This window comes from Lagenorhynchus albirostris, chromosome 16 (assembly GCF_949774975.1).
Source record: "Lagenorhynchus albirostris chromosome 16, mLagAlb1.1, whole genome shotgun sequence".
In the NCBI taxonomy this organism is placed as follows: domain Eukaryota; kingdom Metazoa; phylum Chordata; class Mammalia; order Artiodactyla; family Delphinidae; genus Lagenorhynchus; species Lagenorhynchus albirostris.
Window position 1 is genome coordinate 43,666,200 of NC_083110.1, and position 23,570 is coordinate 43,689,769.

The following is a 23,570-nucleotide window of genomic DNA, read 5'->3' on the forward strand; positions in this document are numbered from 1 at the left end:
CAACTTTGGATCTCTTTTTAAAAAAAGAGGCTTTATTTTTCAGAGCACTTTTATGTTCATAGGAAAATAGAGTAGAAGATACAGAGAATACCCATATACTTCTTTCCCCCACACGTATAGCTTCCCTCACTATCCACATCTTACACCAGAGTAGTGCATTTGTTATAATCAACAAACCTAGTTCGACACGTCATAATCATCCCAAATCCATAATTTGCATAGGGTTCACTCTTGGTGTTGTACATTCTTTGGTTTGGACTAATGTATAAAGACATGTATCTATCACTGTAGTATCATACAGAATAGATTCACTGCTCTAAAAACTCCTCCATGCTCCACCTATTCAAACCTCCCTTCCCCACTAACCCCCAGAAATCAGTGATCTTTTTACTATATCCATAGTTCTAGCTTTTCCAGAACATAATACCCTTGGAATCATATAGTATGTAGTCATTATGATTGCTTTTTGAAAGCTACTTTAGTAGATGGAAGTAGAGATAAAGACTGTTAGATCTAATCCAGCACCATGAAGCCCAAAACGCTCATTCTCAGTGTCTTGGGGTGGCCAGGAGGGGATGGGAAGGGCATAATGAAAACATACATATAGCCAAGGTAGACAGCAGAGTACCAATCTATTAATTAAAAATAGGAATGGGATAGGGAGGATGGGAGGGAGATTGCAAGAGGGAGGAGATATGGGGATATACGTATATGTATAGCTGATTCACTTTGTTATAAAGCAGAAAGTAACACACCATTGTAAAGCAATTAAACTCTAATAAAGATGTTAAAAATATATATAGGAATTTATTGTTCCAGTGACCAGACTAACGAACACATTCATTTCCTGTAGACGTTCTTAGATGACAAATCACATCATCATCAAAGCCATGTTCTGTATTTCCTATGAGACTTAACCCTATCTTAAGAAGGGGAAACTTGAACTGCATATGATCATCACTTTTATTTTTTTCTTTAGGCAGGCCCATATATGAGGCCATATATGAGGCCAGATCATAATCCAAAGCTTTTTTGATAAGAAAAAAATCAGTACAAATTGGGAGAGTTGATGAAAGAAAAAATTCATGACCTAATATATCCATTTCACAATGGGGAAGGTTTTTCAGAAGGGGTCAGTATCCTTTGATAGCTAAGAGCACAGTGCCTGGAAAACAGGATGCTCAAAGAGTAAATGTTAGCTGCTATAGGAATGCTAATAATTACTTCCCACTCCCTTGGAACTGGCTGAAATGGCTCTACTGAACAAAATTTTTCTTACTTTGTTTTTTAATGCTTATAGAATTAACCAGTGACCCTTTGCAATGAAACACATCTCTTTTTAATTATATTAATGTATTCAGCAAATTCCCCCATAATGCGAAGCTATGCCCCTTACAAGTGGCCTCACATGTTTATGTTTTGAAGAATTTTAGGTTGACCTTAGCATGTATCTCTTTGTGAGCCTTGTTTTTCTCTTACAAATTCTTGAGATTGAGTAGAAATAGCTGTGAGGATAAGGTTAAGGAGACCTTATTATAACCTAGAAATGATTGGCAGTAATGTCTAAAGAAGCTAAGAAATGTTTGCATTTTGTGTCTTCTTCCTTTCTCTTTCCACTTCACCATGAAGCCCAGATAAAGAAGTTTGGGATTCTAAAATTTAAATCCTTAAGAATCTATGGAAATGGCATTTTCAAAAATATAAATAAAAGAGTTTAGAAATATTGTGTTATAGTATGAATCAGAATTGATAACTTAGATCTTGGAGTTGATCAAATGCTTCTCTTACTTTCTAAATACAATATGGAAATTCAGTGAAATCAGGACTTTATTGATGTAGTTATTGCTTTGGTTTGGAAGAGTCTATTTCCTAGAATATTTACATAGCATATGAAAGTGTAATTAATTTATAGCTCCTGGAATTAAGGTTCCAAACATACTGTAGAAATCTAGCCAAAATGTGTATTTCTGGGATAAGAATGATAAAGTCTCTTGGGAAGAAAACCTATGAAACAGTAAAAAATAAGTGCCAGCACTTACATTGTCTTAAATCTGCATAATAAAGACTTGGTGTTGAGGGGAAGGGTGAAGTTGAAAGGTAAATCAATCAACACATTATCTTTGATCATTTTTACCTACCCTTTGCTTTAGAGTTGGGGAGCTCAGGGAACTTTCTATAAAGGGATATATTAATAGTTTAGTAAGTATAAATTTAAAAATAATATTTTTACTTTTAATAATGTTATTTAAATTTTGTTATTTCATTAAGTTAATTCTTTTTATTATAATATTTAAATGTTAACAATAATTAGTAATTTATATAGCAACATCCTTTTGCAAATAAAACTTTATTTCCAAAAAGGTAGTAGGCTGGATTTAGCCTGAGGGCTCTAAGTTAGCAACTCCTAATTTTAGAGCATTATACATTGTAGAGAGAAAAAGTTACAATGCAATATCTATTCTATTCAAACTCCTATAGGAAAACACATTGGGGAACATCTTGTGTGAAATTCCCAAGTAATATATATTACTATTTTTTTTCCTAGGAAGGCTGTTCCTTTTGAATTCAGAGGACCTAGGCTCAAGCCCTGGCCCACCAGTGACTAGGAGGTCTCGGGCCAGGAAATTAAACTTTTTGATTCCTAATATCCATATCTTAAAGCTGGCAATTTAGTCATTAAAAAAAGGATAGGGCTTCCCTGGTGGCGCAGTGGTTGAGAGTCCACCTGCCAATGCAGGGGACACGGGTTCGTGCCCCGGTCCGGGAGGATCCCACATGCCGCGGAGTGGCTGGGCCCGTGAGCCATGGCCGCTGAGCCTGTGCGTCCGGAGCCTGTGCTCCGCAATGGGAGAGGCCACGGCAGTGAGAGGCCCGCGTACCTCAAAAAAAAAAAAAAAAAAAGGATAGTTCCTGGTTGTAAGCACTGTAGATTTAACAGTGAACTAAAGCAAAGTCCCTGTTTCCATGATGCTTACATTCTGTTGGGGGAAAACAGCAAATAGAATAAGAATAATAAATTAATTTATAATGTGATGCTAAGTAGTGATAACTATGATAAAGACAAATAAAAGTAACAATATAAAAATATGAAAGAGAAGTACTATTTCATATAGGATGATTGAGGAAAACCTTTCTAATAAGGTGAAAGCTGAGCAGAAACCTGAGAGAAGTGAGGGAGAAAGTCATGGGTCTGTGGTGATGTGGGGAGGGTTAGGGGTGGAGGGAGTTATCCCAGAAAGAGGACACCACAGATATGAAAATCAAGATTAAGGGGCATACTGGTCATATCAAGATATAGATGTCAAGGTAGGGAATGAGTTATATAGGATCTCATAGGCCACTTGAAGGATTTAACATTTTACTCTGCATAAGATAGAAAATCCTTATAACTATCCAATATAGTAGCCACTAGTTCCATGTGGTTATCGAGTGCTTGAAAAGTGACAGTTCCAAATGAGAGGTGCTGTAAGTGTAAAATACACATCAGATTTCAAAGAATTAGTACAAAAAAGAAAGTAAAGTATCTCCTTAATATTTTTATATGGATTACATACTGAAATGATCATTTTTGGATAGATTTAGTTAAATAAATATATTAAATTAATCTCACCATTTTTATTTTTAATTTTCTAATGTGGCTACAAAAAATTTGAACTTACATGTGTAACTTGCATTGTATTTCTTTTGGGCAGCATTGCTTTAAATGTTTTGCACAGAAAAATAACATTCTAGCTTAAGTTTTAAAAGATTGTTGAGTGGGAGATCAGGAGACAAGTTACGAGTCTAGAGCAGTAGTCCAGGAGAGAGATCAATGTGGCTTGGACTGGTGGTAGGTATGGATATAGGAAGGGGTTAAGTTAAGGGTATATTTTTGAAAGTACAACCTACCGAATTTGTTATGGATTGGATGTATGAGAAAAGGTAAGAAACAATAATGACTCCTAGGTGTTGAGTCTGAGCAAATAAAATAAAAATAATATTTGCCATACTTGGACACTGAAGAATTTGATAAAATTATACATGGCGAAAGTAATGGTGTGTTCTTAGAGAGGATTGACTTTATTTAGCAATAGTTGATTCACATCCATAAAGACCCCAGATGTCAGCTTGCACTCTCACCATCACCCTGATGGTTTCCCAACTTGGTGATGGATTAAAACTCCATTATCTATTACCCACAGTCACTTTTTTAGCCCTACATTAATATTATTCTCTTTTGTCTCATTTATTCCATGTGAACTGAGTATATTATATGTATCAGGTATGGTGCTGATATCAAACCAATGAAAATCTGTTAAAAAATATAAGCCCAGCTGGGACATATGAAATATATTATTGAATTGAAAGTTTTGTTGTGTAGTTTTTCTTATCTGCTGTATGCTAAATAGAATTGCTATAAATGTTTCCAATCACATGCCAATTTTGTTCAAGTATCCTTAACACAAAGATGTAGTTGAAGTTGAAGAGGTTATCAACAGAGAATGACCATAAATGACCTAATTTTATCAGATAGTAAAGCACAGACATTTCAATAGCACAGCTTTGGAAAGTAACATTTTCTGTAATAGGCGTATAATAGCTGTAAAATAAATTGAAACCAGTGATAAAATAAAATATAAACTTGAAATAAAATGAAATCCTACTTGTTAATATTCAAGGTATAAGTTATGATTCTTTTTAAAAAAGGTAAGTGTAATTTGGTTTTATTCAAAGTCTACGTGATTCATCTTTGTGACACAAAAGGGATGCATCTACTGTTTTTCTGAAATACTTAGTTTGGAACTTTATTTTGATAGAGAAAGAAGTAACTTCCTGCCTTTCCAGGAAGAAATACTTACTTTCAACTAATTATGTTATAAGAAGTCATAGTTTTTTTACAAAATTAAGATAGCCCAGAATACAATATTTTTATCTTAACCTGTTAAACCTGACAAAGCAAAATATCTCTACATTCTCACTGCTATAATGCTCTAAGGGTCTTCACACTCTTAGGAAAAAAAGGTATCCTACTGTTGCACCTTGACATATCACAAAATCTGGTGGAAGGTGTAATTTATAACACCAACCATATGAACTCAAGAGTTCTAAGACCCCATGGTTCCCATAAAGCATAGACAGTTTTATTTGTACAACATAGTTGGCATTTCTCATGAGCCATGTGAAAGCTCAAATGGTATCATAAATTTTAAAAGTCCAGACTTAAATATGACATGGTTGATGACCTCTTTCTACCTTATTCAGCTTCTAGCATCATTGGGAGTTAAACACTCTAAATATATAGAGAACTTTTTTCAAGAGTTCATATTCAGTAACCATTAACAAAAACCAGGCTGTCATCATTTTTAATTTACTAAATGTCATTTCAGGTTGAAGGTGATTTTTTTCCTCAGCGAGCCTGTCAGAATGCCATGTTTGTGCTTTGTTTGATTTACAGGATTTTGGATCGCTATGTTCAGGAGCAAATTCCTGGTTCCAAGGTTGTGGTAGAGAACGTTGGAGCTCGCCGGCATGGCGATGCCTTTTCTCTAGAAGATTACACAAAGTGTGACTTGACTGTCTATGCAATCGACCCCCAAACCAACAGAGCCATCGACAGACATGAGCTTTTTAAGTGAGTATTTTTATTGTCTGTAACAGCTTTATGGTTACAGTATCACCCATAGATAATCCTGATTTAAGGATATAAGTAAAGTTTAAAACCCATCAGATTTTTCTTGAAAGTGAAGTGTAATCAAAACAAAAGAAAAAAAATCTAAGAAACAATACCTAGGGTACTCACGCCTAGAATTTTTAAGTCTAAGTATGAGATAAAGTGACTTCGGGGGATCTGTTCTCCTTGAGATGTCTGAGGATCCATTATGCTTAAGAGCAAGAAGCAGTTCACCGAGATCACCTTGCATCGGCTTCCACTCTTGCTCCAAGACCCTGCTCTTTGAGAGGAAAGCACAGATCCCTTCTTAAAGTGGCAAGTTGCCTGCAATGATGTCAGTAGGCTTGAATTTTAAGAACAAGCCTAGCTCTCTTCATGGTCTTATTGAATAGGCAAAAATTAACATCTGATTTTTCCCTTGACTTGGGGGTAGAGAACAGAGGAGATAATCACTTCCACCAAAGTCCATGTGACATTTCTTCCAGGTATGAATTTGAATATTTGAGTTTTAAATCCTTTAAAAATAAGGAATATACAAAATCTTAAACAAAACCCTGCTACATATTCTCCTTCGGAAATTATTCTAGAACAGCTTTAGTTGTTGTTGTTAGTTTCTCCTTTACTCTAGTGACATCTAGTGTCCAAAAGATTATTGGCATGTAATTCTTACCTAAAAACATGTTTTGTAGTAAAAATACATATTGATATATAATCATATATATATATTCTAAATATTCAGATGTGTGTATATATATACACATAATCTCCAAAATCCATTATTTCAGAATTTAGTTTTTCTATGTCTCTCTATATAATAAACATCATGCAAATAAATATATGCATATACAAATTTACATGCATATATCCATATATGGGTGCATGTTTTTATTTAGTAAACATCTATTTACCCATTTATTTATTAAAACTCATAAATTCTGAATTTAGTTTTACTTTATATCTGTTCATCAACAAAATTTCACTATTTTAGCAGCAATGAAATAGTGATTTAGTATCAACTTAATTTCTTAAAAAGCCATAGTTATTAAGTATTAATAATTAAGTATGTATAATTAATTTATATGTAATAGATATTTGGGTGATATGCAAGAGAGTATATTAATCACTATGAAGAAATACAGATTACTGAAGCAATGGCTTCTTCTCAGGTTTTAGACTCACCATCCAAATGAAGGAGCATTTAGGTCTACTAAGACAATAATTGCTTACTTTATTAATTTAAAAAATTATTTAGAAATATACATTAAAAGTAATTTTTATATTCTTTCGATTGTCATTATTAACATTTATTTAAATCTATCTGCATTCTTTTTTTAAAATTTATTTATTTATTTTTGGCTATGTTGGGTCTTCGTTGCTGCACACGGGCTTTCTCTAATTGTGTCGACGGGCTTCTCATTGCGGTGGCTTCTCTTGTTGCGGAGCACGGGCTCTAGGCACATAGGCTTCAGTAGTTGTGGCACGCAGGCTCTGTAGTTGTGGCTCACGGGCTCTAGAGTGCAGGTTCAGTAGTTGTGGCACACAGCTTAGTTGCTCTGCGGTATGTGGGATATTCCCGGACCAGGGCTCAAACCCCGTGTCCCCTGCATTGGCAGGCGGATTCTTAACCACTGCGCCACCAGGGAAGCCCTGCATTCTTTTTTATATACACTGGTTTTATTTTAAAATATGATGATAGATTGTTCAAATTTAAGGTGCTTTCCTAAATTTAAAAATATCTATTTTCTTTAGGCTGACAGCCTGGCTCTAAAGAGTAAAATAATGGTGATTATAATTTGAATTGTACTTGTAAATATTTTAGAGATAAAAGATTTGGAAACTGAAGCCAATTTGGTTTCAACTGACACTGTGAAGTACAAGATAAACATTCTTCATTCTATTAAGTTTTCCAAAACCTAGATTATATTGTGAAAAGTAGAGTTCTAAATTCAACTGAATAACTATTATAGCCAAGAAAAAAGGAAAAAAATATAGAATAACTATAAATTTTAAAAAATTATATTGAGGAGAGGATGGAATAGCCATGAAGTATTAAAAATTTTGCCTTAGCGGTCTTCACCTTGAACTGTTAGCTGAGAACACTGGTCTAATTTAAACCCTAGAATTGTTCTTTGAAATATTTTGTAATGAGATTATATAGATATATTTCAAAATGCAAGGTTGATATGCATAGATATTATTATCAGATACTATTACCTATTCTGAAGTTATAAAAGTTTTTGTATATTTAGTTTTAACACTGAACAAATATACTAGAACATTGATTGTTGCCTAATGCCCAGACCAGTGGAAATAGGATTATCCTCTCAATTTCTCCTTATGCTAAAATCTAAGCTTCTGAGACTGTTAGAATTTTTAGGGCAAAGATTTAGAAACAAAAAAGATACTTCCTCCAAGGAGTTCACTAAGATATTTAAAAATTGATTTAACAATATCAAAAAAAATTAAAAACTTTATAAGTGCATAGAGAAGACTGGAATGGCTTTACAACTCATTAATTACATATTTTGTTTCACAAGGTTATGAGTATGTTGATGATTTTGGGATATGTGAATTGCTTAGATTTTCTACAATAAGTGTATATTACTTTTATTTTCCTTTTATTCTTCTTGTGGTTCTTTGAGCATCTTTAATCTGCATTTTTGGGGGGTTTTGTTGTTGCTGTTTTCATTTCTGGAATATTCCTAGACAATATATATTCAAATATTTCTTATACCCTGTTTTTTCTTTACCTTTTCTGGGACTCCAATTAAAATTTTTTTTTCTCATAGCTTTTGGATGCTTTGTTCTTATTCCTCTCCCCTCCCCCAACATTCTTATCACTTTGTGGGCTTTTTTCAGCTAAAAGTACTATTTTGTTTTTTTATTTTTATTGTTTTAACTAATTTATTTTTTAACATCTTTATTGGAGTATAGTTGCTTTACAATGTTGTGCTAGTTTCTGCTGTATCACAAAGTGAATCAGCTATATGTATACATATCCCCTCCCTCTTGCACCTCCCTCCCACCCACCCTATCCTACCCCTCTAGGTGGACACAAAGCACTGAGCTGATCCCCCTGTGCTATGCGGCTGCTTCCCACTAGCTATCTATCTTACATTTGGTAGTGTATATATCTCCGTGCCACTCTCTCACTTTGTCCCAGCTTACACTTCTCAATCCCCGTGTACTCAAGTCCATTCTCTACATCTGCGTCTTTATTCTTGTCCTGTCCCTAGGTTCTTCAAAACTATTTTTTTTTAGATACCATATATATGTATTATCATACGATATTTGTTTTCCTCTTTCTGGCTTACTTCACTCTGTATAACAGTCTCTAGGTCCTTCCACCTCACTACAGATAACTCAATTTCATTTCCTTTTATGGCTGAGTAATATTCCATTGTATATATGGGATACATATATACACATGTATGTATATATGTGCCGCATCTTCTTTATCCATTCCATTGTATATATGGGATACATATATACACATGTATGTATATATGTGCCACATCTTCTTCATCCATTCATTTGTCGATTGACACTTAGGTTGCTTCCATGTCCTGGCTATTATAAATACAGCTGCAATGAACATTGTGGTACATGACTCTTTTTAAATTATGGTTTTCTCAGGCTATATGCCCAGTAGTGGGACTGCTGGCTCGTTTGGTAGTTCTATTTTTAGTTTTTTAAGGAACCTCCATACTGTTCTCCATAGTAGCTGTATCAATTTACATTCCCACCAACAGTGCAAGAGGCTTCTCTTTTCTCCACACACTCTCCAGCATTTATGTTTGTAGATTTTTTGATGATGGACATTCTGACCGGTGTGAGGTGATACCTCATTGTAGTTTTGATTTGCATTTCTCTAATGATTAGTGATGTTAACCATCCTTTCACGTGTTTGTTGGCAATCTGTATATCTCCATTGGAGAAATGTCTATTTAGGTCTTCTGCCCATTTTTGGATTGGGTTGTTTGTTTTTTGATATTGAGCTGCATGAGCTGCTTGTATATTTTGGAGATTAATCCTTTGTCTGTTGCTTTGTTTGCAAATATTTTCTCTCATTCTGAGGGTTGTCTTTTGGTCTTGTTTATGGTTTCCTTTGCTGTGCAAAAGCTTTTAAGTTTCATTAGGTCCCGTTTGTTTATTTTTGTTTTTATTTCCATTTCTCTAAGGTGGGTCAAAAAGAATCTTGCTGTGATTTATGTCATAGAGTGTTCTGCCTATGTTTTCCTCTAAGAGTTTTATGGTGTCTGGCCTTAAATTTAGGTCTTTAATCCATTTTGAGTTTATTTTTGTGTATGGTGTTAGGGAATGTTCCAATTTCATTCTTTTACATGTAGCTATCCAGTTTTCCTAGCACCACTTATTGAAGAGGCTGTCTTTTCTCCATTGTATATTCTTGCCTCCTTTATCAAAGATAAGGTGACCATATGTGCGTGGGTTGATCTCTCAGCTTTCTATCCTGTTCCATTGATCTATATTTCAGATTTTGTGCAAGTACCATACTGTCTTGATTACTGTAGCTTTGTAGTATAGTCTGAAGTCAGGGAGCCTGATTCCTCCAGCTCAGTTTTCTCAAGATTGCTTTGGCTATTCGGAGTCTTTTGTGTTTTCATACAAATTGTGAAATTTTTTGTTCTAGTTCTGTAAAAAATGTCATTGGTAGTTTGATAGGGATTGCACTGAATCTGTAGATTGCTTTGGGGAGTATAGTCATTTTCACAATGATGATACTTCCAATCCAAGAACATGGTATATCTCTCCATCTGTTTGTATTGTATTTAATTTCTTTCATCAGTGTCTTGTAGTTTTCTGCATACAGGTCTTTTGTCTCCTTACATAGGTTTATTCCTAGGTATTTTATTCTTTTTGTTGCATTGGTACATGGGAGTGTTTCCTTCATTTCTCTTTCAGAGTTTTCATCATTAGTGTATAGGAATGCAAAAGATTTCTGTGCATTAATTTTGCATGCTGCTAGTTTACCAAATTCATTGGTTAGCTCTAGTAGTTTTCTGTTAGAGTCTTTAGGATTCTTTATGTATAGTATCATGTCATCTGCAAAGAGTGAAAATTTTACTTCTTCTTTTCTAATCTGGATTCCTTTTATTTCTTTCTCTTCTCTGATTACTGTTTGTAAAACTTCCAAAATAGTGGTGAGAGTGGGCAACCTTGTCTTGTTCCTGATCTTAGTGGAAATGGTTTCAGGTTTTCACCATTGAGAATGATGTTGGCTGTGGGTTTGTCATATATGGCCTTTATTATGTTGAGATAGCTTCCCTCTGTGCCTATTTTCTGGAAGTTTTTATCTTAAATGGGTGTTGAATTTTGTTGAAAGCTTTTTCTGCATCTATTGAGATGATCATATGATTTTTATCTTTCAGTTTGTTAATATGTTGTATCACATTGATTGATTTGTGTATATTGAAGAATCCTTGCATTCCTGGAATAAACCCCACTTGATCATGGTGTATGATCCTTTTAATGTGCTGTTGGATTCTGTTTGCTAGCATTTTGTTGAGGATTTTTGCATCCATGCTCATCAGTGACATTGGCCTGTAGTTTTCTTCTTTTGTGACATCTTTGTCTGGTTTTGGTATCAGGGTGATGGTGACCTTGTAGAATGAGTTTGGGGGTGTTCTTCCCTCTGCTCTATTTTGAAGAGCTTGAGAGGGTTAGGTGTTAGCTCTTATCTAAATGTTTGATTGAATTCACCTGTGAAGCCATCTGGTCCTGGGCTTGTGTCTGTTGGAAGCTTTTTAATCACAGTTTCAATTTCATTGCTTGTGATTGTTCTGTTTATATTTTCTATTTCTTCCTGGTTGAGTCTCTGGAAGGTTGTGCCTTTCTAAGAATTTGTCCATTTCTTCCAGGTTGTCCATTTTATTAGCATATTGTTGCTTGTAATAATCTCTCATGATCCTTTGCATTTCTGCAGTGTCAGTTGCTACTTCTCCCTTTTCATTGCTACTTCTATTGATTTGAGTCTTTTCCCTTTTTTTCTTGAAGAGTCTGGCTAATGCTTTATCAATTTTGTTTATCTTCTGAAAGAACCAGCTTTTAGTTTTATTGATCTTTTCTATCATTTCCTTCATTTCTTTTCATTTATTTCTGATCTAATCTTTATGATTTCTTTCCTTCTGCTAACTTTGGGGGTTTTTTTGTTCTTGTTTCTCTAATTGATTTAGGTGTAAGTTTAGGTTGTCTATTTGAGATTTTTCTTGTTTCTTGAGGTAGGATTGTATTGCTGTAAACTTCCCTCTTTGAACTGCTTTTGCTGCATCCCATAGGTTTTGGGTCATCATGTTTTCATTTTCATTTGTTTCTAGGTATTTTTTGATTTCCTCTGATTTCTTCAGTGATCTCTTGGTCATTTAGTCGTGTTACTTAGCCTCCATGTGTTTGTATTTTTTACAGATTTTTACCTATAATTGATATCTAGTCTCATAGTGTTGTGGTCAGAAAAGATACTTGATATGATTTCAATTATCTTAAATTTACCAAGGCTTGATTTGTGACCCAAGATATGATCTATCCTGGAGAATGTTCTATGAGCACTTGAGAAAAAAGTGTATTCTGTTGTTTTTGGATGGAATGTCCTATAAATATCAATTAAGTCCATCTTGTTTAATGTATCATTTAAAGCTTATGTTTCCTTATTTTCATTTTGGATGATCTGTCCATTGGTGAAAGTGGGGTGTTAAAGTCCCCTACTATGATTGTGTTACTGTCGATTTCCCCTTTTATGGTTGTTAGCATTTGCCTTATGTATTGAGGGGCTCCTATGTTGGGTGCATAAATACTTACAATTGTTATATTTTCTTCTTGGATTGATCCCTTCATCATTATGTAGTGTCCTTCTTTGTCTCTCCTAATAGTCTTTATTTTAAAGTCTGTTTTGTCTGATATGAGAATTGCTACTCCAGCTTTCTTTCAATTTCCATTTGCATGGAATATCTTTTTCCATCCCCTCACTTCCAGTCTGTATGTGTCCCTAGGTATGAAGTGAGTCTCTTGTAGACAGCATATATATGGGTCTTGTTTTTGTATCTATTCAGCCAGTCTATGTCTTTTGCTTGGAGCGTTTAATCCACTTACATTTAAGGTAGCTATCAATATGTATGTTCCTATTACCATTTTCTTAATTGTTTTGGGTTTATTATTGTAGGTCTTTTCCTTCTCATGTGTTTCCTGCCTAGAGAAGTTCCTTTCGCATTTGTTGTAAAGCTGGTTTGGTGGTGTTGAATTCTCTTACCTTTGCTTGTCTGTAAAGGTTTTAATTTCTCCATCAAATCTGAATGAGATCCTTGCTGAGTATAGTAATCTTGGTTGTAGGTTTTTCCTTTTCATCTCTTTAAATGTGTCCTGCCTGTCCCTTCTGGCTTGCAGAGTTTCTGCTGAAAGATCCGCTGTTAACCTTATGGGGATTCCCTTGTGTGTTATTTGTTGTTTTTCCCTTGCTGCTTTTAATATGTTTTCTTTGTATTTAATTTTTGATAGTTTGATTAATATGTGTGTTGTCATGTTTCTCCTTGGATTTATCCTTTATGGGACTCAATGCACTTCCTTTGCTTGACTATTTCCTTTCCATATTAGGGAAGTTTTCAACTATAATCTCTTCAAATATTTTCTCAGTCCCTTTTTTTTTCTCTTCTTCTTCTGGGACGCCTATTAATCGAATGTTGGTGCATTTCCTGTTGTCCCAGAGGTCTTTGGGACTGTCCTCAATTCTTTTCATTCTTTTTTGTTTATTCTGCTCTGTGGTAGTTATTTCTACTATTTTATCTTCTGGGTCACTTATCTGTTCTTCTGCCTCAATTATTCTGGTATTGATTGCTTCTAGAGAATTTTTAATTTCATTTATTGCATTGTTTATCATTGTTTGTTTGCTCTTTAGTTCTTCTAGTTCCTTGTTAAACGTTTCTTGTATTTTCTCCATTCTATTTCCAACATTTTGTATCATCTTTACTATCATTACTCTGAATTGTTTTTCAGGTAGATTGCCTATTTCCTCTTCTTTTGTTTGGTCTGGTGGATTTTTATCTTGCTCCTTCATCTGCTGCATGTTTCTCTGTCTTCTAATTTTGCTTAACCTCCTGCGTTTGGGGTCTCCTTTTCACAAGCTGCATGTTCGTAGTTCCCATTGTTTTAGTTGTCTGCCCGCAGTGGGTAAGTTTGGTTCGGTGTGTTGTGTAGGCTTCCTGGTGGAGGGGACTGGTGCCTGTGTTCTGGTGGATGAGGTTGGATATTGTCTCTCTGGTGGCGGGACTGCACCAGGCGGGTGGTGTGTTTTGGGGTGTCTGTGAACTTATTATGATTTTAGGGAGCCTCCCTGCTAATGCGTGGGTTTTTGTTCCTGTCTTGCTAGTTGTTTGGCATAGGGTGTCCAGCACTGTAGCTGGCTGGTCATTGAGTGGAGCTATGTGTAAGTGTTGAGATGGAGATCTCTGGGAGATATTACATGATATTACATGGTGCCAGGAGGTCTCTTGTGGACAAGTGTCCTGAACCCGGCTCTCCTACCTCAGAGGCTCAGGCCTGACCCCAGGCCAGAGCACCAAGACCCTGTCAGCCACATGACTTAGATGAAAAGGGAGGAAAGAAAAAAATAAAATAAAATAAATAAAATAAAATAGTTATTAAAGTAAAAAATATTATTAAGAAATAAAAAAAATAAGTAATAAAAAAAAGAAAGAAAGAAGAGAGCAACCAAACCAAAAAACAAATTCACCAATGATAACAAGCACTAAAAACTATACTAAAAAAAAAAACAAACGGACAGACCAAACCCTGGGACAAATGGTAAAAGCAAAGCTATACAGACCTAATGACAGAAAGAAGCATATACATACACACTCACAAAAAGAGAAAAAGGAAAATAAAATATATTTATATAACAAAAAGGAGGAAGAGAGCAACCAAATCAATAAACAAATCTACCAATTATAATAAGCTTTAAGTACTAAACTAAGATAAACATAAAAACAGACACAAATTAGATGCAGAAAGGAAACCCCAAGTCTACATTTGCTCCCAAAGTCCACTGCCTCAATTTTGGGATGATTCGTTGTCTATTCAGGTATTCCACAGATGCAGGGCACATCAAGCTGACTCTGGAGATTTAATCCGCTGCTCCTGAGGCTGCTGGGAGAGATATCCCTTTCTCTTCTTTATTCTCACAGCTCCCAGGGGCTCAGCTTTGGATTTGGCCCCGCCTCTGCATGTAGGTTGCCTGAGGGCATCTGTTCCCCACCCAGACAGGACGGGGTTAAAGCAGCAGCTGATTCGGGGGCTCTGGCTCACTCTGGACGGGGGGAGGGAGGGGTACGGAATGTGGTGCGAGCCTGTGGTGGCAGATGCCAGCGTGACATTGCACCAGCCTGAGGCACTCTCTGTGTTCTCCCAGGGAAGATGTCCCTGGATCACAGGACCCTGGCAGTGGCGGGCTACACAGGCTCCCGGGAGGGGAGGTGTGGATAGTGACCTGTGCTCGCACACAGGCTTCTTGGTGGCGGCAGCAGCAGCCTTAGCGTCTCATGCCCATCTCTGGGGTCCGCGCTGTTAGCCGCAGCTTGCCCCCATCTCTGCAGCTCATTTAGGCGGTGCTCTGAATCCCCCCTCCTCGCGCACCCTGAAACAATGGTTCCTTGCCTCTTGGGGAGTTTCAGACTTTTTCCCGGACTCCCTCCCAGCTATCTGTGGCGCAGTAGCCCCCTTCAGGCTGTGTTCACACAGCCAACCCCAGTCCTCTCCCTGGGGTCTGACCTCTGAAGCCGAGCCTCAGTTCCCAGCCCCTGCCCATCCTGGCAGGTGAGCAGACAAGCCTCTCAGGCTGGTGAGTGCTGGTCGGCACCGATCCTCTGTGAAGGAATCTCTCCGCTTTGCCCTCTGCACCATTGTTGCTGCGCTCTCCTCTGTGGCTCCAAAGCTTCGCCCCCCGGCCATCCCCCATCTCCACCAGTAAAGGGCCTTCCTAGTTTGTGGAAACTTTTCCTCCTTCACAGCTCCCTCCCAGAGGTGCAGGTCCCGCCCGTACCTATTCTTTTGTCTCTGTTTTTTCTTTTGCCCTACCCAGGTACCTGGGAATTTTCTTGCCTTTTGGGAAGTCTGAGGTCTTCTGCCAACATTCAGTAGGTGTTCTGTAGGAGTTGTTCCACATGTAGATGTATTTTTGATGTATTTGTGGGGAGGAAGGTGAGCTCTACATCTTACTCCCCTGCCATGTTGAAGGTCCCTCCCTCTTTGTGTTTTAGTTTGAATAAATTCTGCTGCCCTGTTTTCAAGTTCACTGATTTGTCTATGTTAGCCTATTGATAAGCTCATTGAAGGAATTCTTCATCTTCATATCTTTTTAAAAAATTCTTGCATTTCCATTTGGTTCTTACAGTTTCTACCACTTTACTGAGTTTCTCCATCATTTCAGGCATGTTTTCTGCCTTACTACTAGATCCTGTAAAATATTAATCAGAGTTGTATCAAAGTCCCTATGTGATGGTTCCAATATCTGGGTTACCTCTGTGTCTGGTCTATTGCTTTCTTTATCTTTCAGCAGTTCCTGAATGCCTGTGACACAGAAAGGGTTTCTCTCCATTCTCTTAACTCTCCCGATGTAGTAAATGGCTCTTGCTTATTGCTTGGTTCTACTCTAAGGGTGAGAATGAGACAATGAGAGGTTGGGGGATTCTGTTTTCCTTGTCTAGCCGGTGTGCCTAGGATTTGGGGTGGGGCTTTCTCAGCTTTTCTTCCATGCCTTCCCATGGCATCCATACTCTGCTTCATATTTGTGGAGGTTCTTGGGTATAAGAGAGTTCCCTGCCCCTCCCCAACCAGTAGTAGACCTCTACTTTGCAGGGTCTTAGGCCCAAGAGAGCTCCTTCTCCTCCCCCAGATGGGGTGGATTTTGCTCATAGCTCTTCTCCAGAAGCAGTGGACCTTTACTTGAGCCTTAGGGATGGGAGTACTTCCTCCCTCTCTCTCTATATGGCTCTTGCTTTATGTGAGATACAGGTCCAGAAAATTGCAGAGCACCCCAGCCGTAGCTGCCTATATCCCTGCACTATGAAGAGGATTTCTCTGGTCTCCTGCCCTGTACCCAATCTATCTTATGGTGGGCCATGGAAAAGAGTTTGCGAGTGAGTGCAAACCCCCACTTGTGTTTGTGGGTCACTTATTCTATCTAACCTTACATGCTGATACACACTTAGCTTTTAAGCATTTATTAAAAATTTAGCTGGTTTGTTTTATTTGAATTTATGGTACCTACTTTTGGCTTGTTCTGAGAAAGGTGAGACAATACATGGTCTCATCCCACTGTTGGAGGAAATTGTCACTCTTTGGAATTTGGTTTTATGCTTGCAAAAAAATTTATGATTTTAATGTTATTTGACTTTCCCTTCATTAGGGTGGGTGCCACATTCTCTTAAGGCTTTCTGCCTTCTGAGCAGAAACAGACCATACTATTTTAAAGCAAAACTTAATTAAATTTAAAAATGAGCAAATACAATTTTAGCTTGTACACTTAATAGTCCAGTCTGCTTAAAATTAGTCTGTCCAGGTAGTAAATGAGAGATAAAGAAGAAGGAGAGAAAGCTGATATATTCTACAAACTGCATTTAAAAGTACAGTGTTAAAGGGCTTCCCTGGTGGCGCAGTGGTTGGGAGTCCGCCTGCCAATGCCCTGGTCTGGGAGGATCCCGTGTGCCGTGGAGCGGCTGGGCCCGTGAGCTATGGCCGCTGGGCCTGCATGTCTGGAGCCTGTGCTCCGCAACGGGAGAGGCCGCAGCGGTGAGAGGCCTGCGTACCGCAAAAAAAAAAAAAAAAAAGTACAATGTTAAAAAATACTTTAAAATAAATCTAACTACCAACCTCTGATAAAACTTCTTTCAACTTACTAAGTCCAGAAAAAAAATTCAACATACTGAAAATTCAAATAATTGGAAAACTAAATGTTAGAATTTAGTTAAAATAATTGTGGAACTGTATAGAGGAAATAGTGGTCCACCCTTGATTTGTTTTATTAAGAACAACCTTATCCAAGTGGAATGAATGTGGGCAGATATGTTAACCATTGCCAATTCTGTAAACCTGTTTCAGAGACGCACATTATTTACTGACAAAGGAAATAGGCAGTTGCCCCTCCACTGTTTAGGTGTGTGCTTTTGTGAAGTACAGAATACATTCTCCTGCTCACCCTCCCCTTTATTTCTACATCCATATGTACACTGAAACACTGAAATCCTCAAGGTAAAATGCAGAGTGGTCTGTAGTTATACATTGTACTTTGAAAGTTGTGTTCAAGTGAATGGAGCCAGGGATACCTGTTTGCATGTGCTCCATCAGTTGGGTGAATCAGAAGACATGGAATTGGCTTAGGAATTTACCTCATGTCAGGAAAACAGAGCAGTAATTAATTAATGTTGGCTAAATACTAGGAAGGGTCTGTTCACCTCACCCTTAGACTTGAAAAGCATTTTAACCAGCAGCTAAGTAGACTATGGATGAGAATAAAGAGAAAATCACATTTCTTTATTGATATTGAATCTGACAGCTTTATCTCCTTTCTAAATAAGTAAGGTGAAAAATGGGATCAGTAATAAATACTGAAAAACAAAATAAAAGAAATAACACCCTGATGACTCAGAGGTAGACTATATCTCTGGAAATAATTCTCTTACAGAAACCACTAGAAAACAGTTTAATATTTTCTGTAGAAAACAAGACCGTATAAGACAAATGGTGTATGTGTTTTGCATGCCCTGAATCCTTACCTGCTTCTGGTAAAAAATGCTCCACAAAAGAATAGTGAGGATTGACCTTCTCCAACATGGTGGTGGGCTTTTTGTTTTGTTTTGTTTTGATTTTAGCCATGTGGCATGTAGGATCTTCGTTCCCTGACCAGGGATCGAACGTTCCCCCTGCAGTGGAAGTGCGGTGTCTTAACCACTGGGCCACTAGGGAAGTCCCTGGTGGTGGGCTTTGATGAAGTGCTTTCCCCTCAGGCCATTTGGAGTATGCCTTTCCTCTGCTCACATTGAGTAGGTATGGGTTAGTGCACATTCACGAGAAGGTCAATTAGATTTCATCTCAAGGATTTACATGGATGTTAGGAGACAGTAGAGCTCTTAGTCCTGAAATCAGAAAAAGTATAAAACAAAAGCCTGAAGTTTCTTGGGGCTAATTTTTCGATCTTAGGAAGAAATTCTCCTAAAATCCATTGACTATCTGGATTCAACCTTGCCTAGAATGAAAAAGCATCTGAAAAATAAACTGGCAAAATGAAGTATAAACATAAGAAGTTCACAGCATATTATAGAAAAGAAAAAAAATCGTAACAGAAGTCAGAATATATTTAGAGGACAATCAAGATACAACCTGATAATTGCATGTATCTCTGAGGTAAAAATGTAATTAAAATATTTCATTACATTACAGGTGAAATGAATGAAAATGTTGTCATATGTCCTCGAAAAGTACCTGAGTATGTTTTAAAACTATTGAAACAAAAAAAAAAGACTTAATCGTAAAGGAATAAAAATTAGATAAGCCTTATACATCCCACCTGCATGATGAAATGCCAAAAATCAATGGGATCAAATCCACAATATTTTAAGGAAAATGTTATGACTTAAGAATCTTGGCCTAGGCAAGTTGTTTTGCATATATACAGCAAAAAAGAAAGATATTCTAGATCAGTTATGGATTCAAAAGCTATCAACTCTTCTAGTAAACAATTACTTACGATTACCGAAATTGAGAAATAAAACAAAATGAAGATCTAAATAATGGAGTTATTGTAGCGTAAAAAGACTAATAAATCTTCCTTTAGGTGGTTTGGATATCAAATAGAATCCAGTAGGAATCCAACAGAATTGTGATCCGTGGATACACATGATAGGAATAAATTTTCCCTGCAATTAATGATCTTCCTCTGCGTCTGATCCTTCCCAGTTTCTAATGATACAGTTCTTGCGACATAACTCTTATCTGTACTTCATTTGGAATTTCTTACTTTATCTGATAAACAATTCAAACAAAGTGTTTTACAATTCTATTCCAATCTAGAACTTAGAACAATGGGTAAAACTTTATTATACTTCTTAATGTATCTGAAAATGGCCTGGAAAAATTGATATAAAAAGTATATTTTCATCTCCAAAAGCATATTCGTAAAAAAACAAGGAAAGCATCCTAACTGCCTTAAGTTATAGCATGAAAACTTAAATGAAAAACTGTGTAGCTTTAAAACTAAAATTGAGTTACTTGAGCCATTAGGTTTCCTAAATTGGAAGATTAATAAACTATCCAGTGGAATTCATATCTGATATCAAGCATCTCTTTGTTTTTTTCTCTATGGAAGCTATGAACAGTGTGTTTAACTAGATTTAAAGTCAGCATGATCACTTGGAAAATTAGAATAAAAAGTATTCAAAGGGATGAAATAGCCTGTAAAATGCACAAGCATAGCATTCTTTGGTTACCATTTGATGGTGAAACTTGGGGCCATTTAAATCTTTTCTTTCACATTTTTTTGTATTTTCCACATCTTCAGCATAAGTATGGTATTTTATATTAAGACATGTATTTCTAAAATATTTTCACTTTGTGTATGCTGTGTAGTTACAAGTATATAAAAATGTTTATTAATAGCAAAAAAAAAAAAAAAGATTAGACTTGAGTACACCAAAATATTAGCAGTAGTAATCTTTGTATTGTGGGCATTTGAGTAATTTTGCCTTTTGAACTATTTTGTGTTTTTCAATTTTCTATAGCAAGACATTTCACCTTTATAGATAAAAGTCTTAAAAATTAAAAAAAAACCTAAGACACATTGCGACTTTGTGGTTTTAAGAACATAATTGTTGCTTCAATATTATAGGATTTGTAAAGGATCATTTAAGTGTTTCTGGGGAATTTTGAAAAAAAAAATGCCTGCTAATTACAGCATAAAATATGTAAAAAAAATTGTTCAGTCTAATAGAATTAAGTAACAATTATTCCTTAATTCTCCTCCCCAACACAATGCTCATAGTTGGAATTGCATTATTTAGAGAAAAGGTTTGCAAGAACTACTAGATTAAATTGACCACCAATTCCTGTCATCCTGACTACACTGATTTACTACCTGCATCATTTATTTAGTTTTCTCTTTCCAGGAAGAAAAAACTTTTTAATTTGTTCACTCCTAGCCCATAAAGGTATTTTGGTTTGAGATTTGAGAGTGTCAGTATTTAAGGTGGTGTGTTGAAACACAAAGATACACTATGAAGGCTTGGGTTGGTATCTCAGATTTGTTTCCCTAACTGGGTAGCTTTGTGGTCTGCAGGAAGTTAGTATTAAGGTTCTGTTTTACAGGAGTACTTTGAGAACCGAAGGATATATAATGCAGGAATATATTTTTAAACTATACTAAATAATTTAGAATATTATATTTTATCCCACCCGAATAACTTAAAGTAAATAATCTCAACATAGTGATATAAATTTCAATGACATTGGTAATTATTTTCCCCCAGTCTGTAAGTGTATTAAGTAAGGGTCATTGTTATTAGTATCTTTGATATGTGAATATAGAGGCGTTACTCTTTTTTATTGGTCTTGCTTTTTATATATGCTTTTCTTATTCATAAGACTTCTGACTCAGCTTATGTTATAATTAAAGAAAATATTAAAAGGTATCACAAAAAATATTTTGTTTAAAAAAAAGCCTTTCGGGCTCCCCTGCTGGCTCAGTAGTTGGGGAGTCTGCCTGCCGATGCAGGGGATGCGGGTTCGTGCCCCGGTCCGGGAGGATCCCACGTGCCGCGGAGCGGCTGGGCCCGCGAGCCATGGCCACTGGGCCTGCGCGTCCGGAGCCTGTGCTCCGCGATGGGAGAGGCCGCGGCAGTGAGAGGCCTGCGTACCGCAAAAAATAAATAAATAAATAAATAAAAGCCTTTCTCTGTTAACATCATTGCTTTTACTGTTTAACAATAAAGATTTTTAGATGGCAAACTCCTCGATATCAATAAAGACTTTCAGCCGTATTACGGGGAAGGAGGACGCATTCTGGAGATCCGGACTCCAGCGGCAGTAACCAGCATTAAGAAGCGAGGAGAAAGTCTAGGCTACACAGAAGGGGCCTTGCTGGCTCTGGCCTTCATCATCATCCTCTGCTGTATTCCTGCCGTCTTGGTGGTTTTGGTCAGCTACAGACAGTAAGTATTCATAAATGCTGAACATGGAGAGTTCCTCAAGAAGGCATTATCAAAAAACTATCTCTGCTAAAATGGCTTTGTAGCTGTTAAATATTAAGGCTGCAGCCATTTTGGGAGTGCTGTATTTTTCTTGTACCAAATAACCTTCCTTTAAGGGAAAGCAATACAAACTTTCAAAACATTTGTCACAGATTGCTCAGTGTTCCTGTGCTCTTAAATATTCTTATCTGCTAGGAATATTAGGTTACCTCCTGTAGCTTTGTTTATGCTCTTCATCAGGTTAAGAGCCTTGCAGGAAAGGTACGAGGTATCCTGGGGCAAAGGCAGTGAAATGTCATACAGAGATAACCCAGTTCCAAAGGAAGGTCTGTAACCTAAATACATTGTCATGCTAGGTTTTTATCCGTATTGTTAAATTTACCTCTATGCAGATGATTACAATGTTTGAAAAAATCATTTAAAAATCGTAGCACACAATATGTAATTTTCCATATGGTTTCTTCTTTCCTGGCTAGCCTTGCTAGAGCCTATACTGTAACATCTAACAGTATATTTTGGCTGTAGAGGCCTTACATTTCTCTGGTTCCTACAGGCAAATACATCCATTTAAAATATCTATATTTTTCTTGTTTAGGCTCTTCAAAGTAGTCAGGTAAATTTTTCCTAATTTAAACATCTATATTTAAAATAGTCTAGCGAGCTATTCTTTATTTGACACTAGGAATGAGGACCCTTTGTGATACAGGGCTGTACTTTAAGTATATCCCTATTGATGATGATTGGTGAAAAAATTGTGGAATAGGTTAAGAAGAGAGGTAACCCTGAAGGTGCCACAAAATGAAAGTAAATGACAGACAGGAATCATAAGTCATATAAATTACTTGACATAAAAAACAGTAAGAAATAATGGTAGAACAGCTACTCACCATTTAAAATAAAAGGAAAGGACTGAAAAAGTCCTTATATATTCTTAAACTGTTATCTTTGTTGTGTAACACTGAGAATTTTCTTTTGAATTAAATAAGATAAGGTAATTCCAACCTGAAAGTTAAAAAGTACCCTCTACATGAAGCTACTATAGGAATATTTTCCTTCACAAAACTAATGTGAAGTTGCAAATATAACATTTAGGTTGATATATTGGAGTTCAACGTGTGTTAATAAATCAGTTGATATGCCAAATCTAAAGCCTATGCACAAACTTAATAACAAATTTTTAGATTAAGCTATCAATCCAATATTAATTTTCATGTTAAATTTAGTCTGTATTACAGTTTTTCTTTCTCATTCAAATATTTCTCAAAGGAGCTTTATTATATCCTGCTAGCATTAAAATCAGTGAGAAAAATTCATATATTTGGCAGACAATGCAGTGATCAAAACTGAAGCACCCTGGATGTTATGTTAAATGGTCTGAATTTTAACAAAAAATTAAGATGCTTAATATTTAAACATTGTAAAGATGCATTATTTAATCTTTTTAGTTCAGTAATCAGCCTAACACTCTATGAATGAATTTTGGTAACTCTTTTTTATAGAGTAACAGAAGTAAACATGTTTCAAAGTAAAATTCTAATATTTTAAAACCTAACTTTTGTACATTTGTATTCTGCTTATAAATAGATTAGAATGAATGGTTATTCTTTAATACTAAGATGTGTCTTTGAAATTTGCTATGCATGGAAAACTAGGAGGCACATGTGAAAAAAAGTGTCATAAAT

The 23,570-nt window shown here is 36.2% G+C and overlaps 1 protein-coding gene across 1 annotated transcript in view; it reads left to right on the forward strand.

Moving 5' to 3' along the window:
• The window catches only part of PCDH15 (protocadherin related 15), an 817,584-nt gene that overhangs the window by 771,628 nt on the left and 22,386 nt on the right, over positions 1-23,570 (forward strand). Inside the window, exons 31-32 of the mRNA XM_060127128.1 lie at positions 5,435-5,611; positions 21,631-21,849. Coding sequence (XP_059983111.1) covers positions 5,435-5,611; positions 21,631-21,849 — 396 coding nt within the window. The remainder of the gene's footprint in view (positions 1-5,434; positions 5,612-21,630; positions 21,850-23,570) is intronic.